At 43.5% G+C, this 18,148-nt stretch overlaps 1 protein-coding gene across 1 annotated transcript in view; it reads left to right on the forward strand.

Moving 5' to 3' along the window:
- Positions 1 to 1,300: 1,300 nt before the first annotated feature.
- LOC140200342 (serine/threonine-protein phosphatase 2A 55 kDa regulatory subunit B beta isoform) overlaps positions 1,301 to 18,148 on the forward strand; it is a 395,776-nt gene continuing 378,928 nt past the window's right edge. Inside the window, exon 1 of the mRNA XM_072263535.1 lies at positions 1,301 to 1,495. Within this exon, the coding sequence (XP_072119636.1) occupies positions 1,426 to 1,495 (70 nt within the window). The 5' untranslated portion in view covers positions 1,301 to 1,425. The remainder of the gene's footprint in view (positions 1,496 to 18,148) is intronic.

The following is an 18,148-nucleotide window of genomic DNA, read 5'->3' on the forward strand; positions in this document are numbered from 1 at the left end:
CGTCATCTAATAACATTGTCATACAGTCATACAACATGGAAGTGGGCCCCTTAGCTGATGCCAATGAAGATTCTCATCTAAACTAGACCCTTTTGCCTGGATTTGGCCCATATCTTTTCTAGACCAAGTTCTTCAGCATGGTGTTGTTTTTGAAGACCAGCCGTTCAGCCCTTTAAGTTTTCCCTAGCATTATTTCAAATCACTGATTTGCATCTTAAATAGCATTTTGGGTTTTGAGAGCTAAAACTTTGCGAAACACTACCGGACTCTATTTTAACATCAGAACCCCTCCCCCTCCCAAAGAAAATAGTTTCCACCCACTCTATTAAATCGTTTTACACACCTCAGCTGGATCACCCTTGAATCTTCTGTCCTTCAGACAATACAAAACTAGCCGATAAAATTTGGCAAAATAATTTAACCCTTCGAGCCCGTGTTATTTCAGCTAGAGCCGTGTGGCGCTCTCTGGTTGTAGCGCAAACTGCCTCCATCTCCATTCCTTTCATCCCTCCCTGTTCCAATGCAGGACAGTGTTTGGTATCTGTTGATATCCATTTGGTGCAGGGTTATTAAGGAGGGTCACCTCAACGCAGCCTTCCCTCCTCGAGTTTTTTGACCTGCTGAAGTGACATGGCCATTCACTATGAAGGATCCACGGGTTGGGAGTGGAGGTGCGGCGATCAGTTGAAGGCAACAGATTCTGCAGTGATGGCGGGGAATTCAGTCTGTTGCTCGTGATTTAATCCCTCCCCTCACCCCCCGATCTGCAGCTTGTGAGACGGAGGGAGAGGGAGAGGGAAAGGAAGAGAGCGGTCCTGATGCGGTTGGACATTGGCAAGCTTTAGGGGAGGAGTCAGGCGCGATGCAGCATACGGCTCCGGCTACAGCAGTCTCATGCAGCACTCTAGAGATAGAGATGAGAGATCAACCAACGCAGGCGGTGCTGACGCATTTTCTCTGCCTGAAGTAACTACAGAATTTTAATACTAAAATCCTCTCTCAGATACCTGCCTGCTTCACATGCTCCTCTTGAGTAGCCATAGCGGCTGACTGATCCCGAGGCAGAATCAACTTTATAACCGCCCGGGATCATTGTCTCGTTTTCTTTACAACTACGCTTGATCTTATTTTGTATATTTTAAGAAGAGCAATTAAACAAAAGGACACGCAGTGTGTGTGTGTGTGTGTGTGCGCGCGGGTCACACACGAGAAGCATGTCCTTCTGGCGGGTCCACTGAGACTGCGGAAGGAAACTATTCCGCTCTGCCTCCTTCTTCCCAGCACCGTCTCTTAAAGGCTTTGACCGTTTGGGCAGCTGTGGACCATGTCGCGCCGTGCCAGCCTTCTCTCCCCGTATCGCTAGGGCAATGGGATGGTGGATACTTGCCTGCTTCAAATCCAATACCCCAAGTTACCCGGCTGTAAATGGAGGAGGAGATTGACACCCGCAAAATTAACAACAGTTTTTTGCGTGATCATAACTATGCAACTGAAGGTATTTAACCCGGGGTTGTTAATTTGACTGCATGCAAGTAATATTACTGTCTTCCTTCCTTGTGTTATAATATTTGGTGTCTGGGACTATTTCAGTAGCAGTAGACAGACTCGCTGCAGTTGCGGAACCGAATGAGAAATTGGTTTGGGAACTAAGCGGTGTTTCACTATGTCCTTGCCTGATACCTATAGGAATCTAGTGAAAGGCATCGACAAATGTTGTTGAGTTAAAATTGCGGTGCTCCTGAAATCGGGGAGTCGGTCAGTGAGATCATTCTTTCATGCATTAAAACACACGGCTGGATGTTGAGTGGAAAATGTGGAATTTTTAATTTGGAGTGCAGGGCTGATTAGGAATGGGCCGCTGGGATTGAAGATCTGTGATTACGCACAGGGGTTTAAAGCACGGATTCCTGAAATGTCCTCGTTCCTGGCACCATATAAGAGTAAAAGAAATACATTCTTTCATTATCTGTACGGCCAATCGTGAGTGCTCCGTTAACAGTGGGCACAGAAAGCGGCTGCTATGTAAGGTTATGGACCCGTCTAACCACTGTACAGGTGAGATGAGGCCGCCAAATCGTTGGCTTGCGGTGACAGTCCTCATTTTGTGCAGTCTGTGTTTGTTGGAACTGTGTGATTAGTGTCTGTCGCTTATTCACCATATTGCAGCTGAAACGACAACACGAAGGTGATACACCTTTGCGGATAAATTAGCCTGAAAGAACATGGCGTTTCATTAAAGAAGCTACAAATACCTGGTTATAGTTCCAGGCGTCACTGGGAGGACCCGCCAATGTTAGAGAGAGGGGTGGGGGCTGGAATCCATTCCTGTATCTAAAGCATTCTTTACTTTGCATATTTTAAGCTTATGCCTTTACTAGTTGACCTCACAGGTTGAGTCAAATGGGGGGGGGGGGTCGCATGCCTACCTTAAAGTGCCCATCATTGGGTCGATCGATATAGGCATCGCTCGTTTTGATCGATGATTTTAAAGCAACACCGGGAGATTGAGAGTAACTGTTTGCTGTGACTCCTCTGTGTGAGTCGGGTGACCATGGTGTGATCTGTCTCCAGTGCTATGCTCCGAACCTTGGCTAGAATGCAGCGGCTGGAATTCTATGCAATTGCTTGAAACTTTGCTCTGGAATTTCATTTTCCTTGCTGACGGCTTGCTGATACCCACAGATCGGGCGGCAGGCAGAACAGCGGAAAGATCCGGGCTAGTTCTGTAACCGGCTTGGACTGTGAGAATCTGATCCTTCAAACCAGTACCTTAAGGTACACTCATTGGAAATGTCTGTAATGGACCCTAGCGAGAAATAGAGTTATACATGTCGGTATCACCGGGGTTATACTGGATAATAAAGCGTTCCGAATTAACATTGCAAGCTTGTCCTCCAATTTAGTGAACTCTCAATTGACACGGCAAAATTCTGAAAAGTTCCTTTTTAACACTGTGAGGAGAATCCCTGTTAACAACGTTAGCTGATATGAACTGTCAGGTTTTTTCTGGCGATATTTTGAGACTGTGTCTACTGAGCAGGAATTGGGAGGAAACACTTTAGGGTTTATGGGTCTGAGCTCTCACATCAGTGATTTGATGAGTCGGGGTTTCTACATTGTCACCTTTGACCAGTTACTGTAAAGCTTATTTGGATAATTTGTGTGGAAGGAAGGCTGGAGGCAGTCTCTTTGACTAACCAGTTCAGTTCATTGGAGAGACTGGAGGCCCAACTGACCTGCTACATATTCTCATCTATGGGGCAGATATAGATCAGTGTAGCTATACAGCCCTTTCTGCTTGAATTGAACTGTTAGGATTAGATGGGAATGGGTGATTGTGGTAGTCATTGATTTAGATAGCAGGCCCTTCAGTCCAGAATTTCCATGCCTTACAAGTTGCCCAGCTGAGTGAATCCCATTTGCCTGAGTTTGGCCCATATCCCTCCAAATCTTTGTGATTCATGTACTTTTTAAATGTTGTAACAGCATGTTGCAGGTACTTTTCACCTTCTGTGGGGAAAATGTTGCCCCTCAGGTCCCTTTTAAATTTTTCCTCTCTCATTTTAAATCTAAAGGTAAGAGGAAGCGTATGGGGCAGAAATCCCAGAAGCTGTGTACTCATTACAAGTTAAGGAGACCATTTGGGCCTTGCTACCCTCCTGTAGAGAAGTTCCATCAGTACCACAGCCCTCTCTTTATTTTCCTGCAGCTCAGCTACTCATCTTCACACCTGTGACCATCAACTCCCCTTTGTTCTCTTGCTAGTTCTGTGTTACTACACGGGGGCGTCAATTGACCTTTCATCACATCTTTCAGATGTGGGAGGAAACCAGAGCACTCAGATGACACCATGTTGTAACCTCCTCACAGACTGCACCTGAGGTCCAGATTGTAACTGGTCACTGGAGTGGTGAGGCAGCAGTGCTGACAGCTGTGCCACGTGTGGACTGTTGGACAGATTTTTGGTTGACGTCTGTTTCTATGCTGATGATGTGCCTTTGATTATGAGATCTAACTACTCAATGAATGTCTGCTGCCAGTCTATGTTCCCCGCCATGGAAAGTATTCCCTATCATTACACTGTCATGCCCCCTCATAATCCTACTTCTAATAAGACCACTTTTCATTTGGCCCATTGGCACAGCTGCAAGTGGCCTTGGTTCAATCTGACCTCTGGCGCCACTCAATCAAACTCACATACCCTCCCAGTCGTTTTCCTCAGGATGTTCCATTTTCCTCACACATATTTAAAATTATGAGGGGGACAAATAGAGTTGACGTGGATAGGCTTTTTCCGTTGAAAGTAGGGGAGATTCAAACAAGAGGACATGAATTGAGAATTTGGGGGCAAAGTTTAGGGGTAACACGAGGGGGAACTTCTTTACTTAGAGAGTGGTGGCTGTGTGGAACGAGCTTCCAGTAGGAGTGGTAGAGGCTGGTTCGATATTGTCATTTAAAGAAAAATTGGATAGGTATATGGACAGGAAAGGAATGGAGGGTTATGCGCTGAGTGCAGGTCGGTGGGACCAGGTGAGATTAAGTGTTCGGCACGGACTAGAAGGGCCGAGTTGACCTGTTTCTGTGCTGTAATTGTTGTATGGTTATATGGTTATATCTCAAAGATCTGTGTTGTTTAGTTAACTGGCCGGTGTATTTTATGTTCAAAGAACTGGCATGGGCTGTATTGTCCCCCAAGTCATGAGAAAATAAGTAAATGAAGCTAGTGTTTCCCAAGACATGTATTTGATCAAGACTGAAAATAGTAAATGTAGGGTTTCAACCTATTTCAACTTTAAAAGGTTGAAACTATCATTATTCAATATTAAATTCAATATTTATTTAAGAGTGATATTATCATTGTTCGATAGTTTTAGTAGTCATTTAACTAAATGGTGATTAAGTATGTACAATTTATTTTGTCTTTATATGACTAATGCATGGGGTTGCTGGCTCATAAGGGTCTCCTGGAATTAATGTTCATATGTTTAGTACTCTGCAGAAGTTGGCCTTGCAACATTGCTGTGTGATAACCAGATGCCAAGTCATAAGGGCGTTAACAATATCTGCTTTTGTTTTTACATTGAATTTTTTTTCGGGTCTACAATTTTGCTGGGTTGGAAATACAACCCAACAAAATTCATAGACAGCATGATGAATTTTGGATGGAAGCAACCAGTGGTGAAGCTGGAGGTGGGTGTTTGCAAATGGAACTCCAAGGTGAAAATTCAAGAGTGTTGAGCAGTATTTCAGTGAAATATAAAATTGGCTTACCTCTGCACTTGTTACCAATAGAGGAAAGTGCGGAGTGTAAAACCTTTAATTTAATGTGTAAATTCTCTAACAATTTTCTTACTTATTTACCACTTGACTTAGCCGAGGGGACTGCAAATATGAACAGCATCCATCAAAGTAGGTTGATTCCTTTATCATTTCTATTCACCTTCTGGTTTTGGAGTTAAAATAAATATAGGTTTTAAAATGTACTTAGAAATAGATTTAAAATTTTTATATTTATTTTTCTATTCCCTGATGATTCTCCTAATTTATGCCACCAAACTGCTATTCCTGACTCTTAACAATAAAGAGAACATTCTGAACTAGAACGATAACTGTACACACACCTTTTCATAACGTCTGCTTAAAACCCGCAATATACCAAGTCATTCAATGGTTATGTATATTTTATCAAAGATGGGTGCCTGAATATTTGTAATCCTTGGCTGAAATGATTCATGCCTATTCTAGAAGCAGAGAATGGATTACTAAATTGGGACAGCAAAGAAGACCCATTTTGCCTGTGTCAGCTAGTTGAAAGAGCTATCCATTTAGTCCCACTCTACTGCTTGTTCCCCAGAGCACAACAAGTCTTTTCCTTTTCAAATCCCTTTTAAAGGTTGTTCAGTCTGTTTCCAGTGCTATTTCAGGGAGTGAATTCCAGATCTTAGCAACTTGCTGAGTAATCAATGTCTCCTCCATATTTTACCACTCTGTACCAAATATTTGAAATCTGTGTTCTCTGGCTGCCAATCCTACTGTCATTGGAAACAGCCTCTCTTCTTTTAACCAAGCATGTAATCTGAAATGCATTTATCTGATTTCACTCAGTAAACACTTTAATGGCTTAAAGAATAATATAAATGGTATTTCAGGGCGTGATACTCTGTCTTTATAACAACATACAGCTTGACCTGTCGTCAGAAACCCGAGAAAAATGCTAGTCGATGGATTAAATTGAGCCTATTGTTCTGATTCTTTTGGCAATTAGTTTTGACATAAGACTGGTGTAAGGCTCCCTGAGGGATGGTCCTTTTCAAGATTCTGTTTCGTGATCTGATGGAGATCATGCTGTGACACTTGCTACATACACGGCATGTGTGGAAATGATGCCTCCCTGGCAGCCTTCAGCAGGGCATCATAACTAATTTCTTCAGCATGTAATGGTGCTGCAGAATTTTTTAATTTCTTTTTGTGTATTAAGAGAGTCTAGGGTTACTTGGCGATTAGCCCAGCAAGATGTTTACTGTGGGAAGGAGGAGGGGCTGGGAGTTTACTGGAGGGCATGTGTGGATATGACAGATGCAGGGGAGAAAGAACATTTTGGAAGAAGGAAATAAATGCTCCTTTTCGCTTGATAACTGAACAGTTTGTTCTCTGCAGTGTAGCTTGTTGTACATCACAGATGCTAACAGTTCATGGCAAATGGTACTAGGATTCCTTTAAGTGACAGGAATTCTCTGATTTGAATGGAGGCTTTTTGCTCTCACCAGAACCTCTCGTATTCCCTAGAATATATGGAAAACATAGACTTTGCCAACAACTTGTATCTTATGACAGACAACCTATAGTTCAAGTTCTTATAGCAGATATATTTTGAGTGGTTTCCTGTACTGTCTATGGCTCATACCTTTCTCAGGTGATCATTTTCAATATTTTTTTAAACGAAGATTCAGATTTTACCATTCCCAAATCAGGGATCATGGAGCTAAGGTGCAAAGTAAAGCTCCTGTTTCTCTGTCGTCAGGTATGTGCTTAACAGATACCCTATCCTACACCAATAGAACCTTTCAGTTCAAAACTCTAACATCTAATACCAAGCATTGCCAGCTTAAGTGCAGTTTAGTATCCTGTGCATGTGTCCTGTTTGAAATGAGCTGGTATGTACCAGCAACACACACAAAATGCTGGTGGAATGCAGCAGGCCAGACAGCATCCATAGGAAGAAGCACAGTCGACGTTTCAGGCCGAAACCCTTCATCAGGACTAACTGAAAGAAGAGATAGTAAAAGATTTGAAAGTGGGAGGGGGAGGGGGGATCTGAAATGATAAGAGAAGACAGGAGGGGGAGGGATGGAGCTAAGAGCTGGACAGTTGATTGGCAAAAGGGATACAAGACTGGAGAAGGGAGAGGATCATGGGACGGGAGGCTGAGGGAGAAAGAAAGGGGGAGGGGAGCGCCAGAGGAAGATGGAGAGCAGGCAAGGAGTAATTGTGAGAGGGACGAAGAAAAAAAAGAGAGGAAAAAAGAAGAAAATAAATAAATAAATAAGGAATGGGGTAAGAACGGGGGGAGGGGTATTAACAGAAATTAGAGAAGTCAATGTTCATGCCATCAGGTTGGAGGCTACTCAGATGGAACATAAGGTGTTGTTCCTCCAACCTGAGTGTAGCTTCATCTTGACAGCAGAGGAGGCCGTGGATTGACATATCAGAATGGGAATGGGACATGGAATTAAAATGTGTGGCCACTGGGAGATCCTGCTTGGTCTAGCGGACAGAGCATAGGTGTTCAGCGAAACGGTCTCCTAGTCTGCGTCGGGTCTCACCAATATATAGAAGGCTGCACCGGGAGCACCGGATGCAGTATATCACCCCAGCTGACTCGAAGGTGAAGTGTCACCTCACCTGGAAGGACTGTCTGGGGCCCTGAATGGTGGTGAGGGAGGAAGCAGACTGGGAATTCGTTTCGCTGAACACCTACGCTCTGTCCGCCAGAGAAAGCAGGATCTCCCAGAGGCCACACATTTTAATTCCACGTCCCATTCCCATTCTGATATGTTAATCCATGGTCTCCTCTACTGTCAAGATGAAGCCACACTCAGGTTGGAGGAACAACACCTTATATTCCGTCTGGGTAGCCTCCAACCTGATGGCATGAAGATTGACTTCTCAAACTTCTGCTAATGCCCCACCTCCCCCTGTACCCCATCCGTTATTTATTTATTTATATACACACATTCTTTTTCTCTCTCTCTCTCTCTCCTTTTTCTCCCTCTGTCCCCCTCACTATAACCCTTGTCCATCCTCTGGGCTTTTCCCCCCTCCCCCTTTTCTTTCTCCCTGGGTCTCCTGTCCCATGATCCTCTCGTATCCCCTTTGCCTATCACCTGTCCAGCTCTTGGCTCTATCCCTCCCCCTCCTGTCTTCTCCTATCATTTTGGATCTCCCCCTCCCCCTCCCACTTTCAAATCTCATACTATCTCTTCTTTCAGTTAGTCCTGACGAAGGGTCTCGGTCTGAAACATCAACTGTACCTCTTCCTAGAGATGCTGCCTGGCCTGCTGCGTTCACCAGCAACTTTTATGTGTGTTGCTTGAAATTCCAGCATCTGCAGATTTCCTCGTGCCTCTGGACTAAAGCCGCTTTTCTGTTTTTTTCAACTTGAGATAATCGCCGATTCCAGTTTGGAAACCCGAGACTGTTCCACAGATGGCAGGAGGTGCTCAGTGGGTAGTTTGTGAGGTGGTACACCTTGCTGTTGTTTGCTCTGAGGTCTATGTATTCTAAGGTACCATCCTGAAGGCTCCATCTTCACTCTGAGTGGTATGCCAGGGCCTGACAAGGGTCAGCAGGATGTTGTATTTTTTTCACAGAGGCATTGTTTGAATGTTTGAAGAGCCTCTGGACATCCTAGACTAGGGGTTCCCAAACTTTCTTATGCCATGGACCATTACCTTAAAGCAAGGGCTCCGCAGACCCCAGGTTGGGAATCTCTGTCCCAGACTGTCCTACAAAAATTTGATGCGCTGTGCTTCTTCACATGTTCACTACCATGTGATCTTAGAGACAAAAACCCTCGCCAATTTTTTTTAAAAACTGACAATTTCATTTGAATTTGAGAGGGAGATTGAAATTGTTGAAGTAGTCTCTTCTAAACTTGTAGATGTTAAAATTAGAGTCATAGAGACCTACAGAACTGGAACTGGTTCATACCGATTAAGATGCACATCTATAAGCTCCATTTGCCCGGATTTGACCCATGTCCTTCTAAACTGGGGTCCCCAACCTGGCGTCCCTCGGCAAATGGCAGGAGTCCATGGCCTGAAAATGGTTGGAAGCTCCTGCTCTAAACCTTTCTTATCAACGTACCTGCCCAAATAACTTGTACCTGCTTGAAACACTTCCTCTGACAGCGCATTTCATTTATGGACTACACTATCGTTTATTGAAATGTTGCCTTTTCTGAAGATTGAAGTGATTCGAGTTTGTATTTTGCGATTCGAGCGTGAAGAGATTGTTCTAATGCAAAGCAACACTTTCAGTACGCTGGATGAACTCAGCAGGTCGGGCAGCATCAGTTAGAAACGATGAGTCGACATTTCAGGCCGGAACCCTTCGTCAGGACTGAAGAATGAAAGATGGGGAAAGATTTGAAGAAATCCTTCCCCATCCTTCTGTGACTGAAGGATGTACATTTAGATGATATATACAGAGGAGGGAGGGACTTAGACCATGAGAGGCGCAGATTGGAAGTCTGTGTGGGGCGCCACTCCTCGCACAGACTAGAGCAATGTGTGATTAAATGCCTTGCTCAAGGGCACAAACACGTTGCCACAGCTGAGGCTCGAACTAGCGACCTTGAGATCACTAGACGAACACCTTAACCACTTGGCCATGTGCCCAACACAAGAAGTGGAGAAATAATGCACACTATTTCTTTTAATGAGGGCTGTTGGAACATACAAAGGTAGACCAGAGGAGTAGTAGAAGTAAGTTTTAAGCAACACACATCAAAGTTGCTGGTGAATGCAGCAGGCCAGGCAGCATCTCTAGGAAGCGGTACAGTCGACGTTTCAGGCTGAGACCCTTCGTCAGAAGTAAGTTTTAAAGCTGCTTTCCAGTGGAAGTGGATAAGTATTTGATAAAGACAAGTTAAAAGGTGGGAGATTGAATCTTAGTGTATAACTCTTTGGTAGAGCTAAATTGTGATTGTATACATTGTCTCTCCCTGTGCTTTAAGTGTGTTGAGAGACTGAGATGGTGAAGGAATGGACTGTTGATGTGTGTCGTGACAAGGAACCTATTTAAACAATATGTTTTGTGGGTTCAGGATATAATAAAATCTGTAAGAATTTCTTTTGAGCTGTGCAGAAGATGAGCGTACAAATTCAAGAGAATTTTTTTCAAACACATAATCTAGACCACACCATCGACAACAACATTAAGATGATTTAAAGCAAATCCTTCCTGCACCGATAGTGCTTCGATATTCCATGTACTGTGTAATCATGTCATGCACTATTCGCCATTTATTGTTGTTTTATTTCTGCAAGGCAACCTCAATTAAGCAGTGCTTACCACTGACTGGTGTTTTAGAATTAATTTCTTGTAATTACGTTTGTTGGTGCTTCACTGTAAAGATCTTGAGCCAAGTTTAATGACTGACATTGTCCTCAGTGGGTCTCTCTGACAACAGCCTCTCTGTCTTTGTGTTGACTGTTTAGAGTTTTTGGCACCAGCAACATCTCTGAGGAATTGAGGCATTTGTGGACTTGATGAACTTGGTGATTTGGTGAAGTCTCTCTTTATTAATAGGAATCTTACTTCCATTTGAACTAAACGTGGAGTGTGTCATTTGTTCCAATAGACCTTGACTGTTAATGTTGCAGTGTATATGTGTGTACAAAGTGTCATGCAGATGAGTGTTAGAGATGAGTGAATATTTTTAAATATCACGGTTGGAGGGTTATGTATTTTACCAAACACAACCAAATGATGCAAACGACGAGTGCTCCATCTCACACTACTGTTATATACTTTTATTCTCTTTCTCCCCCTTACATGTAGTTTTGAAATTTGCCTGAATAACTCAATATGAATTCCCATCACTGCCTTGGTATGGATTTTCTCATACGCACAACATCAGTAGATGCTTGAAATCTTGAGCAACATGCAGGAGTTAGGCAGCACTTAGGGAGAGAAATAAACAGTTAATGTTTTGGGCTGTGGCTCTTTAGCAGGACTGGAAAGGAAGGGGTCAGAAGTTAGAAAAAGGTAGGGGAAGGAGTATAAGCTAGCAAGTGATAGTTGAAAAAAGGTGAGGGGGAGAAGGGGGGGTGAATGAAGTAAGAAGCTAGATGTGATAGGTGGAAGAAGAAGGAATCTAATAGGTTAAGAAAGTGGACCATTGAAGAACGGGAAGGAAAAGGGGCACTAGAGGAAGGTAATGACAAGGTGAGAAGAGAAGGGATGAGAAGGTAACCAGAATAGGGAATGGAAAAAGAGAGAAGGGGGAGGGAGAGAAATTTCAGGACATGAGAAAAATTGATGTTTCTGCCACCAGGTTGGGACTACACAGATGGAATATGCTCCACCAGCCCGAGTGTGGTCTCATTGTAGCAGTAAAGGAGACCATGGACAGACATGTCAGGATGGGAATGGGAAGAAAATTTGAAATGGGTGCCACTGGGAGATCTTGCCTTTTGTGGAGGATGGAGAAAATGTGCTCAAGAAACATTCCCCCGATCTATGTTGGGTCTCATCGATGTAGAGGAGGCTGCAGTGGGAGTACCAGATATGATAAATGACCCCAACAGACTTGCAGGTGAAGTGTTGCTTCACCTGGAAGGACTGTTTGGGACCCTGAATGTGTAGTACTTGCCCCACTTGGAGGGGTATGTGCCAGAAAGATCAGTGGGGAGGGATGAGTGGGCTAGGAATCACGTAGAGAGTGATGACTATGGAGAGCGGTGACTGGGGGGTGGGAAGATTTGCTAGTAGTAGGATCTCATTGTAGGTAGTGTAAGTTATGTAAACTGATGTGATGGACACAGAGGCTTGCGGAATTCTGGGAAAGGATTAGGGGAACCCTATCCCTGTTATGGCAGTGGGAGGATGGGGCAAGAGCAAATGTACAGGGAATGGGGGAGATGTGAGTGAGGGCAGCATTGATGGTGGTGGAATGGAAACACTGTTCTCTGAAAAAGGGGAATATTTTAGATGCTCAAGAATGGAAATCCTGAGGTCAGATGCAATAGAGATAGAAGGGAATATCATTGTTATAAAGGACAGGGTGGGAAGAGGTAAGGTCAAAATAATTGTGAGAGTCAGTAGGTTTGTAAAATAAATATATCAGTAGATAGTCTACCTCCAGACATTGAGATAGAAAGATTGAGAAAGGGAAGAGTTATGTCAGAGATGAGCCAATTAAATTTGAGCACAGGGTGGAAGCTGGAGGCAAAGTTGATGAAATTGATAAGCTCAGCATGGGTGCAGGAAGCAGCACTAATGCAGACAAGTTCAAATTTATTGTCATTCAGTCATATATGTACATGTATACTGCCAAACAAAGCAACATTCCTCAGGACCAAGGTACATAACACAGTACATATAACTCACACACAAATATTACAACAAGTAACTTCACAAATAATAAGGAGCATTTTACAACACAAGCTAAAAAGTAAACAGAATAACACTAGTGGCACTTCATAAGTGGTGAGACCTGGATGGAGACAGGGAGTTGAGTAGTCCTACAACTTGGGGGAAGAAGCTGTTTCCCATCCTAACCTTGTCCTAATGTTATGGTACCTCCTGCCTGTTGGTAGGGGGTCAAAGAGACTGTTGAACAGTTGGGACGGAATATTGAGGTCAAAGTAGCGTAGAAAGATTTGGTGAGTGTAAGCTTGAAGCACGGACTGTTCCACATGGCCAACAAAAACGCACGCAAAGCTGGGGCTCATGAGGGTGACCAAGGCTACACCTTGGATTTGGAAAAAGTAGGAGGAGCCGAAAACAAAATTGTTGAGGGTGATACTCAGTTTTGCGAGATGGAGAAGGGTGGTAGTGGAGGGGAAGTGGTTAGGTCTGTTAAAGTTTTCACAGTTTGTATTCAGATCACTCATGTTTAGAAACATAGAAAAATTGAAACATAGAAAATAGATGCAGGAGTAGGCCATTCGGCCCTTCAAGCCTGCACCGCCATTTATTATGATCATGGCTGATCATCCAACTCAGAGCCCCGCCCCAGCCTTCCCTCCATACCCACTGATCCCCGTAGCCACAAGGGCCATATCTAACTCCCTCTTAAATATAGCCAATGAACTGGCCTCAACTGTTTCCTGTGGCAGAGAATTCCACAGATTCACCACTCTCTGTGTGAAGAAGCTTTTCCTAATCTCGGTCCTAAAAGGCTTCCCCTTTATCCTCAAACTGTGGCCCCTTGTTCTGGACTTCCCCAACATCGGGAACTATCTTCCTGCATCTAGCCTGTCCAATCCCTTTAGGATTTTATACATTTCAATCAGATCCCCCCTCAATCTTCTAAATTCCAACGAGTATAAGCCCAGTTCATCCAGTCTTTCTTCATATGAAAGTCCTGCCATCCCAGGAATCAATCTGGTGAACCTTCTTTGTACTCCCTCTATGGCAAGGATGTCTTTCCTCAGATTAGGGGACCAAAACTGCACACAATACTCCAGGTGTGGTCTCACCAAGGCCTTGTACGACTGCAGTAGTACCTCCCTGCTCCTGTACTCGAATCCTCTCGCTATAAATGCCAGCATACCATTCGCCTTTTTCACCGCCTGCTGTACCTGCATGCCCACTTTCAATGACTGGTGTATAATGACACCCAGGTCTCGTTGCACCTCCCCTTTTCCTAATCGGCCACCATTCAGATAATAATCTGTTTTCCTATTTTTGCCACCAAAGCGGATAACTTCACATTTATCCACATTAAATTGCATCTGCCATGAATTTGCCCACTCACCCAACCTATCCAAGTCACCCTGCATCCTCTTAGCATCCTCCTCACAGCTAACACTGCCACCCAGCTTCGTGTCATCCGCAAACTTGGAGATGCTGCATTTAATTCTCTCATCCAAGTCATTAATATATATTGTAAACAACTGGGGTCCCAGCACTGAGCCTTGCGGTACCCCACTAGTCACCGCCTGCCATTCTGAAAAGGTCCCGTTTATTCCCACTCTTTGCTTCCTGTCTGCTAACCAATTCTCCATCCACATCAATACCTTACCCCCAATATCATGTGCTTTAAGTTTGCACACTAATCTCCTGTGTGGGATCTTGTCAAAAGCCTTTTGAAAATCCAAATATACCACACCCACTGGTTCTCCCCTAGTTACACCCTCAAAAAATTCTATGAGATTCGTCAGACATGATTTTCCTTTCACAAATCCATGCTGACTTTGTCCGATGATTTCACCGCTTTGCAAATGTGCTGTTATCACATCTTTGATAACTGACTCCAGCAGTTTCCCCACCACCGACGTTAGGCTAACCGGTCTATAATTCCCTGGTTTCTCTCTCCCTCCTTTTTTAAAAAGTGGAGTTACATTAGCCACCCTCCAATCCTCAGGAACTAGTCCAGAATCTAACGAGTTTTGAAAAATTATCACTAGTGCATCCACTATTTCTTGGGCTACTTCCTTAAGCACTCTAGGATGCAGACCATCTGGCCCTGGGGATTTATCTGCCTTCAATCCCTTCAATTTACCTAACACCACTTCCCTACTAACATGTATTTTGCTCAGTTCCTCAATCTCACTGGACCCTCTGTCCCCTACTATTTCTGGAAGATTATTTATGTCCTCCTTAGTGAAGACAGAACCAAAGTAATTATTCAATTGGTCTGCCATGTCCTTGCTCCCCATAATCAATTCACCTGTTTCTGTCTGTAGGAGACCTACATTTCTCTTTACCAGTCTTTTCCTTTTTACATATCTATAAAAGCTTTTACAGTCAATTTTTATGTTCCCTGCCAGTTTTCTCTCATAATCTTTTTTCCCCTTCCTAATTAAGCCCTTTGCCCTCCTCCGCTGAACTCTGAATTTCTCCCAGTCCTCAGGTGAGCCACTTTCTCTGGCTAATTTGTATGCTTCTTCTTTAGAATTGATACTATCTCTAATTTCTCTTGTCAGCCACGGGTGCACTACCTTCCTTGATTTATTTATTTTGCCAAACTGGGATGAACAATTGTTGTAGTTCATCCATGCAACCTTTAAATGCTTGCCATTGCATATCCATCGTCAATCCTTTAAGTGTCATTTGCCAGTCTATCTTAGCTAATTCACGTCTCATACCTTCAAAGTTACCCCTCTTTAAGTTCAGAACCTTTGTTTCTGAATTAACTATGTCACTCTCCATCTTAATGAAGAATTCCACCATATTATGGTCACTCTTACCCAAGGGGCCTCTCACGACAAGATTGCTAATTAACCCTTCCTCATTGCTCAAAACCCAGTCCAGAATAGCCTGCTCTCTAGTTGGTTCCTCGGCATGTTGGTTCAAAAAACCATCCCGCATACATTCCAAGAAATCCTCTTCCTCAGCACCTTTACCAATTTGGTTCACCCTATCTACATGTAGATTGAAGTCACCCATTATAACTGCTGTTCCTTTATTGCACACATTTCTAATTTCCTGTTTAATACCATCTCCGACCTTACTACTACTGTTAGGTGGCCTGTACACAACTTCCGCCAGCGTCTTCTGCCCCTTAGTGTTACGCAGCTCTACCCATATCGATTCCACATCTTCCCGGCTTATGTCCTTCCTTTCTATTGCATTAATCTCTTCTTTAACCAACAACGCCACCCCACCTCCCCTTCCTTCATGTCTATCCCTCCTGAATATTGAATATCCCTGAACGTTGAGCTCCCATCCTTGGTCACCCTGGAGCCATGTCTCTGTGATCCCAACTATATCATAATCATTAATAACAATCTGCACTTTCAATTCATCCACCTTATTACGAATGCTCCTTGCATTGACACACAAAGCCTTCAGGCTTGCTTTTACAACTCTCTTAGCCCTTATACAATTATGTTGAAAAGTGGCCCTTTTTAATGCTTGCCCTGGATTTGTCAGCCTGCCACTTTTACTTTTCTCCTTAGTACTTTTTGCTTCTACCCTCACTTTACACCCCTCTGTCTCTCTGCACTGGTTCCCATCCCCCTGTTGTGAACTAACCTCCTCACGCCTAGCCTCTTTAATTTGATTCCCACCCCTCAACCATTCTAGTTTAAAGTCACCTCAGTAGCCCTCGCTAATCTCCCTGCCAGGATATTGGTCCCCCTAGGATTCAAGTGTAACCCGTCCTTTTTGTACAGGTCACGCCTGCACCAAAAGAGGTCCCAATGATCCAAAAACTTGAATCCCTGCCCCCTGCTCCAATCCCTCAGCCACGCATTTATCCTCCACCTCATCGCATTCCTACTCTCACTGTCGCGTGCACAGGCAGTAATCCCGAGATTACTACCTTTGCGGTCCTTTTTCTCAACTCCTTTCCTAGCTCCCTATATTCTCCTTTCAGAACCTCATCCCTTTTCCTACCTATGTCATTGGTACCTATATGAACCACGACCTCTGGCTCCTCACCCTCCCACTTCAGGATATCTTGGACACGATCAGAAATATCCCGGACCCTGGCACCAGGGAGGCAAACTACCATCCGGGTCTCTGGACTGCGTCCACAGAATCACCTATCTGACCCCCTTACTATCGAGTCCCCTATCACAACTGCCCTCCTCTTCCTTGCCCTACCCTTCTGAGCTACAGGGCCAGATCCCTACCTTCTCCACAAGTGGAATAATCTTCTCTATACTGACCTTATTAAGCTCTTCATCTTAAGTTTCATCTCTCCTCATATATTTCTTGTAAAAGAGGAAAGAGCTACAGTATTTGGCTTGTGAACATGTTACTATATTAATAAATAGAAAGCTTGATTTAATAATTCATAGGATTATTTTAGAACTTGAGTTGGGTTTTAAAATGGTTATGCTCACACCTGGTTTACTAAAAAACTTAAAAGAATAAAATCTGTTATCTTTCCTTGGAGTATTTTTGTTTTTTAAATCGATATCAACATGCCAGGTTATCATAATTTACCAGGTTGGACAGCAGTTCAAGATACCAGTCTACCAACATATCCTAAGTCAAGGATGAGATGATACACAAGAGAATTAATTTATTAAAAATTTCCTTATAGTCATTGCTTGGTTTCGAATAGAAATTGATTGTGTGTTTGTACTGTATTTGTTTTTGATAAGTGCTGGCATAAGTGCAATATTTTGGCTTCACACCAGCCTCCAGTTGTACTTTCAAGGTTAAGTTTGATTAGTAGATACAGGAAAGACTTTGGGCCATCACAGGTTGTGTTGCAAACTGCAGGGTACTTAGTCTCTGACCATTTTTTTCAGCTACAATATTCATGTAGTTGTTTCTTTTTGTTGGTGCCTACCCCACCTGGAATGTTGACTATGAGGAATTCAGCAATACTAATGCTGTTCATTGTCAAGGGGAAGTGTTTAGATTCCATTACACTGGTCACTTCTTGGTACTTGCTACAGCAACCTTGTGGCCCAAGAATTAGTGCACATAGAAATTGATTCGTTATTGATTTGGAGTTGCAACTAAAACAGAACGATGTGCAGTCATCAGCATGTATCTCTACTCCTGACCTTATAAAGGGTGGAAGGTCATTGACAAAATGGCTGAGCGTGGTTGAGCTTAGTCCTTGAATTCCAGCAGTGATGCCCTGGAGCTATGCTTGGCATCCAACAGTCACAATTGTTTTCCTTTGTGGAGAGGTTACATTTCAATTCCAGTTGACCTCAGATCCCCTTGAAACCATATTTGATGTATGTGCAGGACAGTCAGTCTTACCTTGCATCTGGAATTTTGCTTTTGTTTTAAGCTGTATTTGAACAAAGCTGTATTTGGGTCTGGAACAAAGTAGGGGGACTTCAATATGCAAGGGGATTGGGAAAATCAGGTTGGTCTCGGATTGTGAGAGAATTTGTTGAATGTTTACAAGATGGCTTTTTAGAGCAGCTTCTTCTTGAGCCTACTTGAGGAAAGGCTATCTTAGATTGGGCGTTGTGTAATAACCCAGATCTTATTAGGGAGC

This window comes from Mobula birostris, chromosome 7 (assembly GCF_030028105.1).
Source record: "Mobula birostris isolate sMobBir1 chromosome 7, sMobBir1.hap1, whole genome shotgun sequence".
NCBI classification, from domain to species: domain Eukaryota; kingdom Metazoa; phylum Chordata; class Chondrichthyes; order Myliobatiformes; family Myliobatidae; genus Mobula; species Mobula birostris.